This window comes from Camelus bactrianus, chromosome 19, assembly GCF_048773025.1.
Source record: "Camelus bactrianus isolate YW-2024 breed Bactrian camel chromosome 19, ASM4877302v1, whole genome shotgun sequence".
NCBI lineage: Eukaryota > Metazoa > Chordata > Mammalia > Artiodactyla > Camelidae > Camelus > Camelus bactrianus.
Window position 1 is genome coordinate 22,532,645 of NC_133557.1, and position 21,023 is coordinate 22,553,667.

The 21,023-nt window shown below is 45.0% G+C and overlaps 1 protein-coding gene across 5 annotated transcripts in view; it reads left to right on the forward strand.

Moving 5' to 3' along the window:
- The first annotated feature begins 1,412 nt into the window (after positions 1-1,412).
- The window catches only part of ARFGEF2 (ARF guanine nucleotide exchange factor 2), an 84,248-nt gene continuing 64,637 nt past the window's right edge, over positions 1,413-21,023 (forward strand). For 2 of the 5 annotated variants that reach the window (XM_074347398.1, XM_074347399.1), the window contains exons 1-3: positions 1,413-1,697; positions 14,946-14,976; positions 15,630-15,753. In XM_074347398.1, the coding sequence (XP_074203499.1) occupies positions 1,577-1,697; positions 14,946-14,976; positions 15,630-15,753 (276 nt within the window). In that variant the 5' untranslated portion in view covers positions 1,413-1,576. Of the gene's footprint in view, positions 1,698-3,954; positions 4,019-9,183; positions 9,697-14,945; positions 14,977-15,003; positions 15,118-15,629; positions 15,754-21,023 lie in introns of those variants that run through there. The other 3 variants (XM_045519318.2, XM_010958628.3, XM_010958630.3) reach the window with 3 other exon arrangements.

Below are 21,023 nucleotides of genomic sequence, written 5' to 3' on the forward strand. Positions count from 1 at the left end.
GAGATGTCTGAGCTGAGACCTGAGCATCCGAGCTGCCTGCGTCAGAAATTTCTGAGATTTCCAAGAAAGACACTGTCTTTGCATGAGCCCAACAGCACCACAGCTCCCCTGGGGGAGGTGGCCAGTGTACGGTGGCTGTCCAGGCTCCAGCGGACATCACCAAAGCTGTTCTGATTTCGCTGGCAGTGGGAAGGATGGGGCACTGAGGGGAGAATATCTGTCTTCTCGCCCTCAATGGCAGGCTTGTGTGACACTGGCCATCTCTGTTGCTTCTCCTGCCAGCTGCCCCCAAATACCTGCTGCCTCATACACTCACTGGGGGGAACTACAGGTTTACAAAAAGAGGTGGATACACTGTACAGGGAGGTGCACTCAGGGTGGTTCTCCCTGGCAGCACCGTGCATAGATGTGGCACTAGAAACACAGAAGTCCACTGGCCTGGATGCCAGGAGTCAACTCTACTCCAGTAACAGGAGAAGTGTGTGGAAAGTGTGTGTCTTGCCAACAGGACTGGCAAAATCCTGTTTTGGGAGCGTGTGCATGAATACACCTTTCAACCTCTCCCTGCCTCTCGCCCTCCCTCTGCCTTCTTTCACCTGCCCTTTCCCTCCAACTCCTCCCTCCTCTGCTCTCTCCCTCTCCTAGTGTGCCCTTCTCCCCCTTCACCTCCCTCCCATTTCTTTTTCCATTTAATTCCCCATCCCTCTCCTCCTAACTCCCCCTTCCTTTTCTTTTTCTCCCTCGCCTCCTCCTCTCTTCTTTTCCCCTCCCCTCTGCTCTTATCCAAACCTCTCCTCTTCCTCCCTCCTCTCTCCCCATCTTCCCCTCCCTTTCCCCTCACTTCTCTCACCTCCCAGCCTCCCCTCCGGCCTTCCCGCACCATCTCACCTGCTCTTCTAACCCCCCTAGCTTCCTCTCTTTCCTCCTCACCTCCTCTGACTCCCTTGTCACCTCTCACTCACTTGCCACCTTTCTTCCCATCCTCTCTCTCTCCCTCACCTCCTCTCTCTCCTCTTCACCTCCTCTTGCCCCTTTAGCATCTCATTCTCTTTTTATCCAGTCTTCTTTCTCTTCTTCCTTCTTCTGCTCCTCCTATCTCCTCTCCTCTCCTCATCTCTTCTCTGACCCGTCGTCTCCACTCTCATTGCCTCTCTTTCTCCTTACCTTCTCTCCTCTCACCCCATCACCACCTCTCCTCCCTTTCACCTCCTTTCTTCTATCCTTCACTTCCCCTCCTACCTCCACCCACCTCTACTCACCTCCCCACCTTTCCCTATTCCTTCCTCCACTCTCAAGGCCCCCTTCCTCGCCCACCCGGCATCGCCCCGCCCCTAGCAGTAGGCCCCGCCCCGCCTGGGGTCACGGGGTCGACGGACGCGCGGCGGCCGTAGCAGCCCTGCCAGTCACGTGGTCACGTGACGCGCTCCAACATGGCGGCGCCGTGGGGCCGCGGCGTCGCTTCCTGACGGGGCGGCGCGGACGGACGCCGGGACGCCGGGCCCGCAGCCTCGCTTGCCCGTTCGCTCGCGCCGCCCGCCCGCCCGCGGGGCCGCCAGCCCCCGCCAGGGCCGGGGCCATGCAGGAGAGCCAGACCAAGAGCATGTTCGTGTCCCGGGCCCTGGAGAAGATCCTAGCCGACAAGGAGGTGAAGCGGCCACAGCACTCCCAGCTGCGCAGGGCCTGCCAGGTGGCGCTCGGTGGGTGAGCCGCCCCGGCCCGGCCCCGCGCCGGCCTCCCCATGCCGGCCGTTACCCTACCCGGCCTCAGGCCGGCCTCTTGAGCGCCGCTTCCCCTCCACCCCGAATCCCACCCTCCTGGCCTCCTCATTACTCCTCGGGGGAAACTGATGCCCTGGCAGCTCGGGACTGGCCCAAGGTCACCTGGCAAGTTGGTGACAGCGTAGGCTGGCTGTCCAGCCTCGTAGCCCAGGGCTCTTGCCACGACTTCTTGCTGTCCTGCTTCCTGGTTCCTCCCCTCACCACCCTCAGAAGCAGCAGCTTTTGCCCTAAGTTTTTTCTTTACGTGGGTTCTGCTGGTTGGAGTTCCCCTTTGCGAGCAGAGCAAGTGGGAAGAGCCGCCCAGCTGGTTTAGGGCTACCCCTGAGGCCTACTTTGGAAGTGCTCAGTTAGTGAATGTTTTCCTTTCATTTGGGGATCTCCCATAAGTCCCTCCAGGAGGGACTGCACCTCCCAGGTATTGTAGTGTGCAGGAGCTCTGCTCGTTCCGGGCGGTCCACTGAAATAGAGGGCCTGTGAGGGCAGATACTTGTCTGTTTTATTCACCGCTGGATCCTCTGCGTGTGCAACAGCGCCTAGCACACAGTAGATGCTGACTGAATGGACCCACAGACTATAGGAGAGAACTCTTGATTCATAGCTCCTTAAAGCCTTGGCAGTTGATTCCAGCATCAACATCCAATCTTTTAGTTTCAGTCATTCAACAAGTATTTATCAAATGCCCGCTGCGTACCAGGAATGGTGATTGGCACCAAGGATACAGTGGGGAACAAGACAGACAAGGTATTTGCCCTTAGGGAGTTTATACTCAGGGAGACAAAATAAGTAAATTTAAAAATTAGACAATTTTGAATACTAATAAATACTTTTGTAAAAGTAACTTTTTAATAATTAATTTACTTTTGTAAAAAACTTTTTGTAAAAGAGCAAGTTGTGATACAGAGGGCTTGAGGACTACTTTTTATAGGGTTATGAAGAAGTAATCTTTTCTGAGAAGGTGACATTTGAGCCAAGTACTGAAAGACAGAAAGCATCCACCGTGTGGAATTCCAGGGGAAGAGAGTTCTATGCGGTGAGGATCAATACCTTTGACCAGAATTGGCTTCAAGTTACTTTAGCACCCCAGTGCCTTTGGTTTGAAATCCATAAATAGACCTGTTTTCCCTAACAAGTCACCAGGTAAATGGAAAGTTTGGTTTTCCGTGACAGAGTTTGAGGTTACCATCACCTTTCTCCCTTCATTTGGTGCAAGGTACTCTGGGACTCTTGGGGCCTAGGAATGAGTTTGTGAACTTTACACTTTTCTGGGAGGAATCCTCTGGCTTTCATCAGATTCTCAGGAGAGTCTGAGGCTCCCTCAAGGATCAAGAACTATTGATGGCAAAGGTTGTTGCTTAGATAACCCGGAAACACATGCTAGACCTGTGAATTCAGGATCAAGTGGAGGGATTTACTGAGATTTAGGTTTGTAAAGCTTTTTTATTCATAAAACCAAGACTAACTGTTGGATATTGTTTTATCTGGAATGTAGGATAAGCACTACAAAGTAGTTTGTTAGGCAAAAGCCTGATACTTAACAACTCCACTTTGAAATCTGCCTGGATTCTATCCTCTCAGTGTTACTTTAAGAGCATTGTTGCAGAAGTTTCAGAATAGTTATTTGGCAGAAAAGTTTTCATTTCCCCCTTTAGAAAACTTAACATCAAATTTTCACCAAATTGTATTTCACATTGTTGGAACCTACTTATAAAATTGTCATGTAAGTCATAAAGGGTCATAACATTGAGAACTTACTAGGTAATTTTGCATCATACCTTTGTTGAGAAGATTTTTCCCAAATTGTGGAATGCATATTCAGTGTTTTAGTAGTGAACTGTAAGAAATAGCCTACACTGAAAATATAAATTCTCCATTAAAAACATTTTTCTTGTCGAACAACACAGACAAGTTAAATAAAATATCCCATATAATGTTATTTGAAAAAAAAAAAGGAAATAGCCTGTAAAGGAACTAATTGGACCAGAGGTTAATTGAATAGCAGATTGGTATTGTGGTTCATCATCATCAGATTGATTAATAGGAGCTATTATAAGGGAACCTGTGTAAAGTATTGCATTAAACTGAGCATCTTTAAAAAATTTTTTTAAAATAGTACTTGTGTGTCATTGCTGTTAAATAAAAATGACTGTTTTTACTTATAAACAGAAGAAAACATATAGCAAAGTATCTGGTGATGTTTCGCTCTGCATCACAAGGCCCAGTTCTGTGTCCAGTAAGAGGAGGTGAGAGGAGCCTGGGTACAAGAAGGGTTACGTTATGGCTGGTGTTTTAGAGCTTACCGTGTGTAGATTACCACTCATTTTGATAAGAGGAAGTGTAAACGGCCTCTCAGAGTTGTAATGCTTGAATAATAGGAGCATTTACAGGAAATAGCTTCTGTGACATTCCACCAGTTGTAGCATATTAGGGGGAGGGGACCAGGGATGCACTGGGCTGTACCGGGTAGGAGTTGGGAGTGTCCTCTCTGGACTCAAGACTGCCTGGGTTCAAATTCCTTGCCTTCCACTTGCTGTCTGTGATCTTGGACAACTCTTATGCCTTCCTCATAGGGTGGTTATACAGCTGAAGTTAATTGAAGTTAACGTGCAATAAACTTGGCATGTATAAAGTAGGTGCTCTGTGAAGGCTTGCTGCTGTTACTTATTTTTATTACTTTAAGCTGGGACAAACCATAGACACTGTAAGTGCTCTGGCTTGACATTCTTAACCGACGTTGGTTCCTCGTTTAGGGATGACTTAACTGCTGTATTTGGTTTGTAGATACAATAAATAAGGATGTAATTACATGACTAAAAGGCTTTGTTTATTGGAGTATTAACTTGCTAAGCTCAATGAAGGCAAGGGTTGTACCTTGTAAAAGCAGTGATGATTAGGCTGGAATAGATTTGGAGTAATAATCTTGAACCTTTCAGCTCTCCAGTTGGGGCACATAATTACATTTTTAAACCTCACTTTCATAACCATCTTATTTAAGAGCCATTTTCTCCCATGATTTCATTTAAGTTACATTTCTGGTCTTAAACTGTATGAAATTTGGAGGCTTGACAAGAATAATCTGAGTGTTTTTAAATTGGGTATGGAAAAATTTGGAGGTCTGGAAAACTTTAACTAAATTGTTCTAACAGTACTTCTCATATATGATAAGATACGCAACATCTTATTTAATAATTTAATACCCACAAAATGCTAAGTAAGGGCTGAGTGCCCTGTAATTGCTAGCTGTCATTAAACATACCTATGTTTTTCATATGAAATTGAGTGGCTTTAAAAAGTCACTTATTTCTTAGAGCAGTTTTAGGTTCACAGCAAAATTGCACGGGAGGTGCAGAGAATTCCTATATACCTCTGCCCCCACACATCTGTGGCCTCTCCGTTATCAGCATCCCTCACCAGAGGGGTATGTTTGTTATAATGACGAACCTAACGTTGGTGCATCATTATCACCCATGAGTGACTTTTTAAAATCACATATTATATAATAACTGTATGGTATCTACCATGTACTAAGTATTTCTGTGTTCCAGGCGCAGTGCCGTTTGCTTTACACGTGGTTTAGTTCTTACTATTATTATCCTCATTGAGGCCTTAGAGAAGTTGGCTGACATAACTCAGCCAATAAGCAACGGAGCTGGGGTGTGAACGCGGACAGTCTGACTCCAGAGCCCAAGATCTTAACCATGACTGTCATGCTGTGTTGCTTCTCCATATGAAAGTTTTTGCATTGTATATAAAATACTCAGAGAAGTCATAAACGGTCATTATACCGCAGGGCAGTTTCTATGCAGTGAAGTTTTGGTGAAGTTTCAGTAAGTAAAGCATTCAGTAAGTGAAGAGACCATATTTTTTGTAGTTGAATTTTGAGATGTAGTATTTGACAGCCTTTAATTAAAAAGATCACAGCTTTTTTTTTCTGCAGCTTTTTACTGCATATGTCTTTGGCTTAACGTAGGGACTAACAGTAAGAAAGAAATGAGGATAAAGAGCTGATTTCCTATAAATTTCATTTGAGTTAAGTCTTTCTGATTTATGACCTCCCTCTTCATCAGCAGTAACTCCCTCTTACTCATTCTGGAGTTGTGACATGTAACTGATGTCCGTCCTTGAGTACAGCAGGCAGAGGGAAACCAAGACTCAGAGAGCAGCTTGCCCACAGCTGCACAACCAGGTGGGAGACAGCTGTAACATGTAGTTGCTGTATAAATCATAAAATCCACTTTGAGATTTGCTACTCTGACTGGTTCGTATATGGGATTTAGAGACACGTGAGTGATCTTAGCTTGAGCTGATTGGTGGCACAATGGAGGTGGAAACCAGAAGGTGGAGTGGCTTGAGGCATGAGTGAGAGGCGAGCAGACAGTGAGCACACACCTCCTTCCCAAAGTTTGGCTGTGCTGTGAAGAGGCGGAGGGAGATGTGGATCATGGGAACTTTTTGGTTTTCTTCTTTTTCTTTCTTTAAATGTGGAGAAGCCTTGAACTTGTTTAAATGTCATTGGGAAGAAGCCCATTGAGGGAGTACATTCATAAGTTTAGTTATATATTAACTTACAGAAAACATGCACATGTCTGTATAATATATGGTAAATTGTTTATTTCCTCAGTATAATGTTGTTCTTCTAACTTTGATGTGTTGAAAATAACTATTCTCACCATTAGGAAGAACCTAAAGTGCAACTTTTGAAAAATATCAAAGATATCCCTAAATTGTCATAAAGTAAGGCTTTCAGTTGAAATACAGAACAAAACCTTTAATGTTAGCAAATTCTGTCATTTTCATGACAGATTCTGTTTGTGAGTGCTGTAGATTATGAAAGTGTTGAGAAATACTAGTACTCGGGACCCTGACATTACTTTTTGTTGAAAAGCTTTAGAGTGATTCCTCAGGAGAAGGTCATCTGTCTAGAAGCAGCACTAAAAATTGCATGTGGTTATTGAAAAACATTTATTTATTGGATTGGCAGAAAAATCCATTGGGAGCTTATTGATTAGTCTTGTGACCCTGGACTAATAGCTTCTTGGAGCCTTGGTTTCCTGGGATGAGAAAGGTAGTAAGGCCTGTGTCACAGGATTATTATGAGGGTTAGGTGAACTAATGCAGGAAAGGGATTGACGCAGTACCTGGCACCTGACAAGTGACCGACTGAAATTCAGAGGCATTGGTTTTCCCGTATTGAAAGGAGAAGGAACTGAATGCTTGTTCTTCTCTGCCTCCCTCGTGGGTTGGTTTATGGACGTTTTTGCTGGTCTCTGACATTTTGACACTGGCGAGGCAAGTGGTTGGAAGAATTTAGAGCTCAGTCCGGCACTTGTAAACCTCAGGGGAGACCCTGTAAGCAGTGCTGGGGAAAACAGTAAGACCATTCTTTATGGAAAAGAGCGAACTTGTGAGAACGTGTGCTTAATGAGCAAGTACATGGTGGCTCCTGTGTAAATAGCTCAGGACTGTGTTTAGTTCTTACCATTTTCACCAGGCTTCGGGGGCCTGCCAGGAAAATACTTGACTTTCTTTCCAGCAAGCTTATCTTAGAAAATACTTAAATGTTTGCTAATTCATTCCTGGAGTCTTCCTGTAAGAAGCTTCTTTGGGTATACTGTCTTGGTTGTAAATGAGTCTTTTAGCCTTTTTTAAATTAGGTATTTCATTAGGTTTTATAGCTTTGTGGGGAGAATGGCCTTCTTGTGCTAGGACATAAAATTCTTAAATTTTCCCTCAGTCCTAAGGAGTAGTCAGTGCATACTTGTTCTCTATATAGTCTTTTTGTCTGTTGACTAAACCAGGCTGACATGTATTCAAAAGATATTTATTTGGGTGGCATACCTGGTGTCATGATACAAGGGAAATAAAACAAAGATCCTGTTCTTGTGGAGTTTGCAGTTAATGGGGAAGAAGGGCACTGTTCAAATGATCATGTCCTCTGAGACCTACTACCAACCTGACAGGTTCTGTGAAGGAGAGAAACGTGGTCTCAGAAGGGGAGTGAACAAAAAGATGAGGAAAAGCTTCCCTGAGGAAGTCTTGAGAGCAGAGTGATAAATAAGAATTAAGTCGGTTAGGGTGAGAGGCATTTTGGCAGCATGGGGACATGGCAAGCATATACAAAGGCCCTGTGGCAGAGAGGAATACAACCGTTAAGGAAACTAAAAGATACAACTGCTTGTGAATCTAGAGTTACCTCAAATTTTTAAAAAGGTTTTAATAATAATAATTAAAAAAAAAAAAAAGAAACTAGAAGAGGCTGCTATGTGGTTGGAGCATGGTAAATGAAGGGGGAGAGTGTTTGGGGCTAAGGTGGGAGCGATAGGCCAGGGACCCTCCTTGGAAGACATTGGAGATGATGGTGAGGAGCTTGCTTTTTAGACCAAAAGCAGTGAGATAACACTAAAGAGCTCTAAACAGGGAAGAAGATGATGGGATGGCAAGGTTTGTATTTTGGAAAAATCACTTGAGCCATTTTGTTCAGAACATCTTAGAGAAAACCAGAGGGATTGCCCAGGGTCATTGAGGAGGCATGTACCGTCATCCAGGGAAGAGATGTTGATGGCCTGGACTTAGAGCAGTGCCAGTGGAAATAGAGCAAAGTGAATGTCTTTCCCATTTGTCTAGAAGGTAAAGCTAACAAAACCTGGTGATGAATTGGGTAAGAACACGAGAAAGAGAATCAATAAGGCTGTTGAGTTTTTGACTCACCCAACTGGATGGATGAGTTCTTTAAGATGGGAGTGGGAAGACCATCTGGGGAGAGGTGGGTGGAGGAGGTTGATCTGAGCTGGGACTTGGATGTGTTCAGTTCCACCTGCCTTTGAGCATCCAGTTGGACAGGTGGAGTAGGAACTGGATGGATGTATGAGCCTGATGTTCATGGCAGGCCTGCACTGGAAATCCAGATTTGGGAGTCATCAGAGCTCAGGTGGGAATTGAAGGTGCAAGTGAGGATGAGAAGGCCTGGGGAGAGAGTGTACAGAGAAGGAAAGGCAAGGAAGCTTGGGCCTGAGGAACCCCGGCCTGCCTGGCTGGGCAGAGGAGGCTGTGTCTGCCAAGGAAAGGGAGGAGAGATGGCGCAAGAAGCAGAGGGCAGATGAGAATATGTGCTCATGAAACCAGAAGTAGAGAACATTTCAGGGAGGGTGAGGTCAGAAAAGTGAAATGCTGCAGGGAGTTCAGGTCAGGTGGAGACGGGAAACATGCCCATCAGATTTAGAGACATGTGGGTCATGGGTGACCTTAGCTTGAGCTGTTTTGATGGTGCAATGAAGGTGAAAACCAGACTGGAATGGGCTGGGGCATGTGTGGGAGGTGAGGAAATAGACGGTGAGCACACACAACTCTTCCACAAGGTTTGGCTGGGGCGGGAAGGGGAAGGGAGAAAGATGGATCATGGGAGTTTTGGGCTTTATTTTTTCCTTTGTTAAAAGATAGAAGAGACTTGAACTTGTTCAAATGTCATTGGGAAGGGAGCCAGTGGAAGGAGAGGTTAAATAATGCCAGAAAGAGACAGTTTATTCCTTCAACAAATGTTGAGTGCCTGCTCTGGGCTGAGGAATTCCTGGATGCTGGAAATTCAGCAGTGAACAGAGCAGACCAAAGTCTGTTGTCACAGAGTTTATATTCTGCTGAGTGAGATGGATAAGAGAACTGATAAAAGTATGTCAAGGATGGTAAATACTGTGACTGAAGATTAGAAAAATCAGTATAATATGAAATAAAGCAGGTAGGGGATACAGAATCACATGGAGGGATAGGGTGGCAGTTTTAGGTGGCAAGGGCAGGCCTTCTGAAGAGATGACCTTTGAACAGTCATCGGAAGGAAGTGAGGGAGCAAGCCTTGTGGATATCAGGCAAGGGCATTCCAAGCAGCCAAATAGCAAGAGCAAAGGTCCTGAAACAGGAACATATACAACAGGTAAGCTGGGGGCAGGGTGAAGTGAGATCAGGGGGACAACAGGGGACCAGATCTTTTAGAGGCTCAGAGGCCAAGGTCAAGATTGAGGATTTTACTCAGTGTGAGATGGGAAGCCAGTGGGGTGTTGAGCAAAGGAGCAGATGTTACCAGATTTACGTTATAATGGTTACAGATCATCTGTTTTGAGCAGATGTAATCTGATTTACATTTTTAAGGGAATCCCTCTGACTGCTGTGTAGAGAAAGATGTGAGATGGGTGGAAGGGTAAGCGCTGAAGCAGTGAGACAGGTTAAGGAGGCTGTTGGTCCAGATGGGAGAGGATGGTGGCATAGCCTGGTGTAGTGGGGATGGCACAGCGTGGTGAGAAGTGATCAGATTCTAGGTGGTGCGGAGAGCCTAAGTTCTTCGGAAGGCAGGTGGGGATGGGAGACTGCAGAGGTGGAGGGATTGGGCACTGTTTTCTAGCAGGAGAGAGCGTGAAAAGGAAATGTATCAAAATGCTAACTGTGGTTCTCAAGCTAGTAGGGTTAACAGGTGATTTTTTCATTTTCTTCTTAGTGTATATTTCTGTATTACCTAGCTTCTCTTTAGCGAGCACCTGTTACTTCTAAAGTCGGGGAAATAGTCTCCTTAGAGTTTACATTTATATTTATGTGACAATGTGAGGCAAATCTTATCTTAAATTCACATACTTAAAATAGATATTCCGCTTCTGCCTGTAATAACAATATTAGTAATAATTTTGCTGAGTTTTTACAATGTTCTAAGCATACTAAACTCTTTTAATGCGCTCTCTTCTGCTAGGAACAGTTGGTGTCCAATGCCTCTCGTCCTCTCTCTTTTGCAGGGTGGGTGCAGAAGTGGGTCAGTTTTTCGATTGGCTAACAGGAAGTTGAGGGGGTCTCCTTGTGGTGTCTTCTAATTCCTGCATGAAATAGGAGGCTGTTCTATCTATTGTAAGTAAAGAGGAATGTTGGTGATTAAGAGAGAGACGGGGTATTTGAGGAGAGTAGAGAAGTGTGCAGTAGTCTTTGTGGAGAGTTAGAGAAGGGGGGCTTAACTGGCAGTATTCAGGGTGCCATTGTGGTTGGTGATTAGGGCCTTTGTAGACTCACTAGCTTGCCCTGTGGTCAGAGATCTGGTCGTTAGGTGGAGGCAGTCGGAAGGAGATGGTCATATAATTTAACTTGGGGTTTTGCCAGAAGTTAAGACTAAAGGTCAGAGGGAGTCAAGCCTGTTGTTTTCCTGTCATTCAGGTAACAGTCTTGCTCGGGGGGATCCATCCTGGAAAATGAAGAAAGTGGAAAGCTGGCAAGTTGGCTTTGTTGAGTCTGACAGGCCAAAGAAGGGTCCTTCTTCTGGAGCTGTTAGTAGGTCAGCTGGAAGGAAAGAAGGCTGTGGGCAGAGAACAGGCAGGAGCTGGAAGTGGCACAGTTCCAAATGGAAACAAGATTCGGTGTGCCCAGCCACACCAGGCTGCCTCTGAGCGGAGGAGGAGATCCGGGGAGGGAGAGCTGGAGGAACTGAGGGCAGCGTTGTTTTGCATATTAGGGAGGAGTGTTGTAGATCAGATGTGTCAGGGGCAGTTGAAGGTTCGAAGGGATGTGGTGGGACTTTGGGGGAGTTGACTAGTGATGGCATTGTCGAGGTTGGTGATGGTCCCTGTTGGACTCAGCTTGGGAGTGGAGCAGGGAATGTGAGCCCGTGCCAAAGTCATTGAAGAAAGGGGAGGTGTGACCCGAGAGGTTTGTGAATGACAATGATGCCCAGAAAGGATTTCCCCAGGAGTGAGCTGCCCCACCCCACCCCACCCGGTCTCTCACCTTTCCAGCCTGCTCATTTATTGCTGCTAATTGCCCAGTTGGTGGTTAGGAAAGCAATGCCTGTTAAATGTGGAGCAATAAACTGGAGCAGGTATGCCTCACCATCTGCTCCGCTTCCTTCACCCCTCCTTTTCCTTCTCACTGTCAGGGGGCTCTCGAGTATTGGCTCTGGAGCAGACGGTTGGGGTGTAATCCTGCAGTAGCACTTCCGGGCTGTGACTGTGGGCAGGGGACTTCCCCTCTCTGTGCCCAGTTTACACACCAGTATACAGTTATGAGAGGAGTGCTGTTGTCCTCCTGAGTTGTAAGGAGGACCAAACAGGCACCTGCCCCTGGTGAATGTTAGCTATTATGATGATGATTTGTGTTCCACTAATTTCTTCTTTCCCTTGGCTCTGTTTGGTTCCACTGATGGGACTAGAGATTTTGCACTATTGCTGACTCCTGTTTTAAGATAAGATCAAGAGAACTGACAATTATTTACCACCTGTGTCTGCCTGCCACTGCCTTAGCCATTAATACCTTGGGTTTGTCAAGAGAATTAACCTGCATCCAGCTGCCTGGTTATAGTCTCTGGAGCGTATGGGGCTCCTTTTTATCATCCTTATTTTTTTTAGAGTAGGAAATCGAGTTTTAGGGAGGTTTAATAACCCACCTGGCATCATTCAGCTAACATATGTCCATGCCAGGACTTGAACCTAGTTCTCTCTGAATTTCCAACCTGTTTCCTGTCTTTTACCGCTCCAGGCTGTGTGAGGCGTTCTTTGCCCCATGCTGCACACCTTTTCCCTGTTCTTTTTTCTGCCTCTTTCTAATGGGAAAAAAATTGTATTATCCAAATATATCTAGAAGCCAACTGTTAGGGGAGACCATGTGAAACTACTGTCTGACCACTTCCAGCTTTTGTGTGGTTCCTACTGATACATCTCTCTGCCTCGACTGTTCGCAGTAGCCTCTTGATGGGCCCAGGTTGTAAATAGGTGCCCTGAGGCCGGATGGGGCTCAGAGAGTAAGTAGGACCAGCACCAGTGCTTCCAACTATGGTCTCAGCATTCACACTTTGAATCGGTGACAGCAGAACCAGCATTTACATTGTTCCGCATTTATAGGTTGTAGAGTAATTCTGCGTGCTTATTTGAGAGCCCTGGTACCCAAGAGGTTACGAACACGGTCCCTGGGGCCTAATTTCCTGGGTTCAAGTCCCAGCTCCACCTCTTACTAGCTTGTAACCTCTCTGGATCTTGTTTCTTCATCTGTAAAATTTAGCAGAGTTTGGCCTGGAGCCCTGGTCCTCTGGCTCCTTAGTTGCTCTTTGCTCTTTGGCCAAGCAACGTTTAGTTTGTATAAAACGTGGATGTTTTGTCTTCACTGTGCTGGGCATAGTCCTTAAAAGCTACTTTTATCCCCTGCAGTTACTTTTCTGCAACCATTGAAGTACTTTCTCCTTGATTCTTCCCTGTCCCTTGAAGCAAAGGTTGCAAACTGGAGTCCAAGGTCAGGGCAGCCTGCAAACCAGTTTTATTTGAGCGCAGTCTTTCTTTAAATCATTGAAATTGCTTTGAATTATAGTTGGAGCTTTCACTTAAAATCCAGATTCTGACTTCTGGAAAGATCAGAACAGGCACCTCCGGGCTCAGTCAGCTGGCACTGAGACTCTGCTGGGGCGCCCCTTGTCCTGTTGGGTGGGGAAGGGGACCTCCCTGCCCCCGATGTCTTAACGCCCATCCATGTTTCTTTGGGAGGTTCCCTCCCTGGCCTCAGTAGGCCTTTGCTTTTATTACCCTCGGTGCCTCAGTGAGCACGTAGCAGTCCTGGTGATTGATTCACTGATCAGTGGGTTGGCACCCATGGCATTCCAAAACAGACTATTTTAGAGCTCAGAGGCCAGCAGACTCTCTCAAAGGCCTAATTGCTTCAGATACACTTAACATCTAAACTTAACTCTGATAAGGTGACATGGTTGGAGGAAAACCTTACATTTAAGACCAGGCAGCAGTGCCCCTTCTGCACGTCACAGAGTGACAGGTGATATTACCACCAAGCAGAGCCTTGACGTTCTGCATGTTGATTTCTGCAAGCTGAAAGCTTGGCCACCAGCCTCCCAGGCTGGATTTCCCGAGCCACTCCCTCAGCTAGAAGCCAGAGCTGCTTCCTTAGTGAATTCTTGTCCTTGAAGGGCAGGAACCATGCCACAGAGCTCTCTTTAGGAGACAGTCACAGGCCTTATGGTCCATGAGCAGAATGTTTGGGATTAGTCATCTGGGTGTGTCTCCTGTTTTCTTACACATGTATAGTAAGAGCACATGGAAAGATGGGCTTGAAGGTTAAAGTTGCTGCCTCTAGTGAGTCCAGTTACTCGTTTTTTCATTTCCTAAGGGTCAGTCTAGAATGGAGTTGTCCAGGAAAAGGAAATTTTCACTTCTAGAACTGTGTTCTGGGGCGGCTAGAATAACTAATGCCATGTGCAAACTAGTGGCTTTCAAGAGACTGTGTAAAGAATGCTGGCCTTTTGGGGGTTATCTGAATACATGGCATTCAGCTCGACCCGCTTCATTGGCCTGCTCTGGTAATATGGTGAGCCCGCCAGCCTGACACGTAGGGACATGTCGGGAAGTTAGGCGTGTTTAGATGGGATGTTCTTGTGTCCATGGCACAGAATCTTGTTCTCCTGGACGTAAGACTCTCTCTCTGAGATTGTGATTTTTGAGTATTGACACTGTTTCCATAACCATAACCTACATGGTAAAAGTTTTTAAATTAATTTTAATTCATAAAAATTACATATGCCTTAGCATAACAATATGAATGTACTTAATGCCACTGAACTATACACTAAAAAATGGCTAAGATGGTAAATTTTATGTTATGCATCTTTACTACAGTTTTTGTAAGTGCTAAAGAAAAAGTATATATTATCATAGAAAATGTGGAAAAGAGAAAAAAAGCTCGTCATCCCCTTACTTAGATAGCTTTCAATAGTTTGTTGTATTTTTCTGTGGATACACAGTTGAGATGTTATTGTATTACCATAATATTGAGTTAGCTATCGTTAACATACATTTTGCAAATGGAACGTGGACTGTGGGGTCAAAATGCCTGGGTTTCGATCCTGGCTCCTAGTTCCTGACGTGTAGCAGGAGACAAGTTACCAAACCTTTCTTTGCCTTGGTTTCCTCATCTACACCAGTGGTTCTCAGCAGGGGCAGTTTTGCCCCAGGGGACCCCGCAGCACATAGTAACTGCTATGGAAATGGTTGCTGTTATTAATGATGTTGTCATCATTTTTATCACCTCATATCAGCATTTCTTTACTTAAAAATCTTCATAAACATTCTTTTTAATAGTTTCAGAGTATCTTTTGGTAAAAGTTTTCTTTTATATCCATATTGCATGCTCCTAACATGCCTTTCCTTTCTTCCCCACCAGATGAAATTAAAGCAGAAATAGAAAAGCAGAGGTAAGCTGGGGCACTTTCTCCTTGCTGAGTGCAGTATGAAGGGAGCAGCCTTGGCTGTGGGAGCCGCATTCTCTGCATGTTTTCTCGAATTTCTGATCCTCGGGGTCTCCTAGCACCGCACCGGGCACACGGCATGACCCTGTATGTGTCTGAACTGATACCAGGTTACTGGCTCAATAATTGCATATTTGGAGGAAAGGATAAGGAAGGTCAAGTTAATGCTGTTGTACCTTTTATTGACATAAGGGGCACAGCCCTTGTCTCCTGTATGTCCTGCTTCCTTAGGCAGGAAGACAGATTGTCCTGTTAAGTGGCTGCTCCTTGTCTTCGTAGTAATGCAGCCAGTGAGTCACGTTTCAGAAATACAGCTCTGACATGGCAGATGCCAGGATTCAGTCCAGGATGCTGACGATACAGCTTGTTAATCCGAGACCTTGTTCTCTGCATGTGGCACTTTGGTGTTTTTTGCTAAAGCATGTGTTTCAACTTTTCATTGTCTAGCCGCATAGGTGCAGTTTGCAGGCACTTTTAATTAAATGATTGCACGTGGGATGAGAAGTTAGCGTGAGGTGTAGGAAAAGCAAGCCCTCTTTTTGTTTGTTTGTTTGTTTTTTTCATTTCCCCTCTCTGGCCATCTCTTGTTTTTTTCCTAGGCTTGGTGCCGCTGCACCACCAAAGGCAAACTTCATCGAAGCTGACAAGTATTTCCTTCCATTTGAACTAGCTTGCCAGTCCAAGTCCCCACGGGTGGTCAGCACGTCCCTCGACTGCTTGCAGGTACCATATTTCAACTTGATAGTATAAAGGATGTTCTCTCAAGCCACAGGTGTCCTTACACTGGTGCTGTGTCAGTGACCCCCTGGTACTCAGAATGCTTTTAGGGGTGATGGAGAAAGGTGCATTCCAGCCTTTCCTTCTGAGGTCTTCTGAGGGAGGGAAGAATGAGGGGTCTGACCTCTTTATCTAAAAAAGAATTTATTTCTCTAGAAGTATTTTGTTGACCTCTCTTATGTATGTTTTCCTAAATGAAACCTTTAGCATTGATTGGAATATTTGGTACATACACGGGCACGTAACGTATTTTTATGCAACTTCTTTATTGATGGCATTCATAACATTATATTCATAACATCAAGCAGAGCGATATAGTCAACTCTTGTTCTTTGTGGTAATGGTCTGTACTGTCGCTGTGAACACTGAATTAGCAAATGCTGGGCCATTGTTCCTAGAAGAAATACAGTTAGGTTCCTGCGAGCCCTTGGTCACAACATGTTCATCAACTCATCAGAATATAACTTTATTCCTTGTGTGTTTCTGTTTAAAGGCACTTTATTTAATATATATTGTTGATTTGTTAGCACTGAATTCATGGTCAACAGCACTGCCGCATGCCTGAACAAAGCTTATCCCACGCCATTTCTCTGTTGGACACGTCCTTCTGCCTTCTTGCTCTTAGGAACACTAGACAGCACTATGGTTGGGGGCCATTTTAAATGGCGAAATCACCAGCGAAAAGGACAAAAATGTGAAGAATGTGGCACCAAATAGATAGCAAAAAAAACACTGCTTACAGTGTGAGAGGTGAAACAAGAAGGCAGAGTCTCCTTATTCCACGGGGCATTGGTGGTTCAGTGGTAGAACTCACACCTCCCAGAGTCTCCTTATTCAACCTCGTCTGGAACCTTGTGCATCAAGTGATTTAATTCAAATTTTTCACTGCCCAGCGGTGACTGCAAATGACTGCAGAAGCATCCCAACTATTGATTTAGGGCTTACAATAAATTTTAGTGAGTGGGCGCATTTGCAAATACAGAATCTGCAAATAATGAGGATCCACTGTATTTGGGGCCACAAGCAACCTTGTTGTAAATTAGTTTTTTACTGATGGAGAAGCAGGAGTGGAGAAGTTGGGGTGACTTGTCCAATAGTGTGCAGATAGTGAGGGACAGAAACAGGACTACAATTTGGGTTTCTTCATTCCTGCTTGTATTTTTTCTTCAGATCTACTCCTGAGACTTCTGGTTACTTCAAAGAATATTTATTTTTAACCCCAGTGGGCAACCTACATCAAGAGAAAAGAGCTTGATAAATGTTTTAAAATACATTGAAGAGATCCACAGTTTACCAGTACTTTGTAGAACAGGGTTAGTGAATAGATTCTGTGTTATTACTGCTTAGAAGCTGTATTGAAAAAAATACCTGGAACCTTGTCTGAATTTCTTGAGGAAGTGCCATGATTGATTGGTTATGTCTGCTGAGGCACAGGGCTGCCAAGTGGCGGTGGGCATGCCACATTTTTGGCATCTCTAGTCTAATATTTACTCTATTAATCTTTCTTTTTTGATGTATCTATACTTGAAAATTGATGACAGTTTCTTCACAGAAGCAGCTCTTCCAAATGAAAAGCCGTTTTCTCATTCAGTATAATTCTGTCCAGATTGTCCTATGTGAAGCATGTCATGAGCCAAGAATGTTTAAATGGCAGGCGCAAATCCTACTTCTATCCTAAAATATTTGTTGCTGTGAACATTTTCTGAGGGAATTTGGCATAAGTTTAATTTTAGTTGTTTCGTCCTCTTGTTAAGGTTTAGTTTGGAAGTGGGTGCTGATAGTTGAGATTATTGACGTACTGAACAGTGGCTCACATATCGAGTGCTCAGCCTGTGCTGGGCCCTGTGCTAAGTGCTTTATCCCCATCAATGTGTTTAATCTTCCCAACAACTGTCTGAGGTTCTTGCTCTTATCCCCATTTAGAATCAATGAAACTGAGGCTTAGAGAATAAAATGGCCAGCGCTGTCAGGTTCCCCTGGCCAGGCAGTGATGAGGTTGGGTGGGTTTCTAGGACTTGTTTTCTAGTCTCTGTTCCTAATCAGGGATCCTTAAACTACAGCCATGAGCCAAATCTGGCCTGCTGCCTGCTTTGGTAAACACAGTTTTATTGGAACACAGCTATCTTAACCTGTTCAGGCTGATACAAGAGAATACCACAGACTGGGCGGTTTAAACAAGACACATTTATTGTCCACAGTTCTGGAGGCTGGGGAGTCCAAGATAAGGTGCCAGCTGTCTAAATTCCCGGTGGCCTTCTTCCTGGTTTGTAGACCACCAGAGTCTCAATGTGACCTCATGCGGCAGAGCAGGCTAGCTGTCCGGTCTGCTCTTACAGGACATTAGTCCCATCATGAAGACCCCACTCTCTTGACCGCACCTACACTTAATCACACCCTAAAGGCCCCCACCTTTTAATGCCATCATATTGAGGGTTAGGATCTCGGCGTAGGAACTGGGGGAGCACAGACCTTCAGTCCGTAGCAGCAGCCGTGCCCTGTCGTTAATGTGTTATCAGTGGCTGCTTTCCAGCTACTACCACGGCTGAGTTGAAGAGTTGGAATGGAAACCTGCAAAGCCTAAATATTTAGCACGTGCTCCTCTACAGAAAAAGGTTGCTGACGTCCACTGTTAACTATTACCCTGTAGTTCTGTCCTCTTTAAGTAAAAATATGCTGTGTTTTCCTGGAAATAGTCCGTTTCTGGAACTCTGTGTACATGTGAGTCTGATTTCTGATGGAAACACTGACATCCTGGTTTACTTCAGCAGCTTGAGTGAAGTACCTGTCCCGAGGGTTATGGCCCATGATTAGCTTTTTTTTTTTCTTTCAAGAATGGAGGTTCTCCATAATTTAGTAGGTACATGTGGATTTCTTTGGTTAGTGTACAGAATGCAGAATATGTTGTCCTTTTTATGACATTGGAGAGTGGCTGGGTGCTCCCTGGAATACTGAATGAAAAAAAATTCATTTCCTCTTGGGGTTTATCCTTGCAGAGCCTGTTTGGCTGGCCTTTCCCAGTGTGGGTAAGGTCACTTCTAACTTGGAAATGGAGGGCCAGCATCTAGGGGTAACGGTTGATTTTGGCAGTATTGAAGCCAGCTGCAGTCGCGTCCATATTGTGCCCTGGGCGTTTTCAGGCGTCCCTCTCTGAGCTTGGAGAGGTGATGGGGTGCTTGCCGGTTTGGTTTGCCCTGAGCAGAGCTTAGAATTCCCTCCCCCACAGGGAGAAGCCTAGAGCCTTCCCTTGCTTCTCGCTTCTCCCGAGTGATAAAGACTGTCTGTGTTCCTTTCCTTCATCACCTGGTCTCCACATACCTCCCCAAGGCCAGGAAAAGTGTAGGGGAAAGAGGGTTGGTTCAGTCTTGTCTAAACTAGTGAGTGATCTCCAAGTTTTTCTGGGCACATATCAATAATAAAAAGTATTTTTGAGACTATCCTCTCAGAGTATTCATTATTCTTTAATTAGAAGACTACTGTTATTAAATTACATACATTATAAAACGTATAAAAATAGACCTTTTAAAAGGATAAGATTAAAAAAAATAGATCAAATTAAAATTCTGATATTTTCTTTCTATATCCCAGTGAAGGCTGTAGGAAATCACTGGTCTAAGCCATCATATTTATACCACGAGCGTTATCCTTTAGCTCTTATTTCTAAAAGACTTTGGAGTCTTTAATGCACATTTTAAAATCTGTTTGTAATAACATAAGCTGTCCATGACTACGTTCTCTGTTAAATTTTCTTTTAGAACTTTACAGATAAGGCTGAAGTCCTGTGGACCACTAGCCCTAAACCCAGTTTGCCTGTTTAGGTGTATAGTTTTCCTTCTTTCTTTCTTTCTCTCTTTTTTTTTTGTTTGTTTGTTTGTTTGTTTTTTAACATAAATAATACCACTTGTACAAATTTTTCTGTGGCTTGGTTTTTCCAACAGTGGTTTTTAATGTCTATTAGAATACTGCATGCAAATATGGGGCATTCCTTTTGACTGATACGATATGTTACGCCACCGTTTTACTTACCCCTTCCCCTGTAGAGGGGCATTGACAAGTAGGGTCACAGTGATCATCCCGGCGCAAGCCGTCTCCTGGACACAGGTGTCCGTGAGCCAGCTCCCCTGAGGTCTCCCTCCTCTGCCCTTTCCCCATCCCCGCTTTGCATCGGCCAGAGACAGGCAGGAACTTCTCCTCTCCACCTCTGTCAGTCCCCCAGAGTCCAAGCCACCAGCATCTCCTGGGCAGCTGAGGTGGCCTCCTCACGGGTCCCCCCTTCCACGCCTGTGGCCCTTCAGCCTGTTCTCCACTCAGGAGAAGGACTTAGAAATGTATCCCAGTTCCTGTTCATCCTTTGCTCAAACCTGCCAGTAGTTTCTGCCTCACACACTGTGCAGTACACTTCCCTCAAATGAGCTTGCCAAGCACGCTCATGCCCCCGGACCTCTGATATGTTTCCAGGCTGTTTTCTATGCATTTACGAAAATACTTATTCATGCACAAATTGTTTCTGTTTTCCAAAAATGAGATAACGCTATGCATTATCACTGCAACTTGCTTTAAAAAAAAAAAGTTTTTGGCTTTGGTCTCCCCCCACCCCACCCCCTGCTGCCCCCAAGGCTATAAACTCCATGAAAACAGGACTGTCTTGCTGTTGTAACCCCAATTTCTGGCATAAGGAAGGGTGAGAAGGAAGAACTTAGAAAGACCCACCGGACACAGGAACTGTGCTTTCTTCTGGCCCTGTCTCACTACACAGACAAGGGAGTAAAATTACACTTTAAACCCTTTTCTATTTGAATGGTAACGTGCCTTTTAAGGAGTGCACAGAGTGGGGAATACTTCCAATGTATTTTCATATTTTAATTAAACACCAGGAATTCACCTCCATCTTTGCTTTGCACCATCAGTGTTGGGTTCTGTGTGGCCTACTTTTCAATATTCACATTTTAGGAGTTCGTAGACCATCCCACTCATAACCCACTGCTCAAAACACACTTGAGTCCTATAGGAATAAGGAGTGAGCAGTGTCCAAAACCAGAGCTCATTTACCAAGTAGCCAGCGCTACCCTGACAGAAGCCTGCACATGTGGCCACAGTGAGAGGGGATGCGGTAAAGGGCATCCTGACTTGTTTTTCAAAAGGACACTTGAACCCCTCTCCATCCTGGCCTGGAGCTCTCTGGGCTGAGGCTTGGACAGCTCATTCCTGCAGTGTCACAC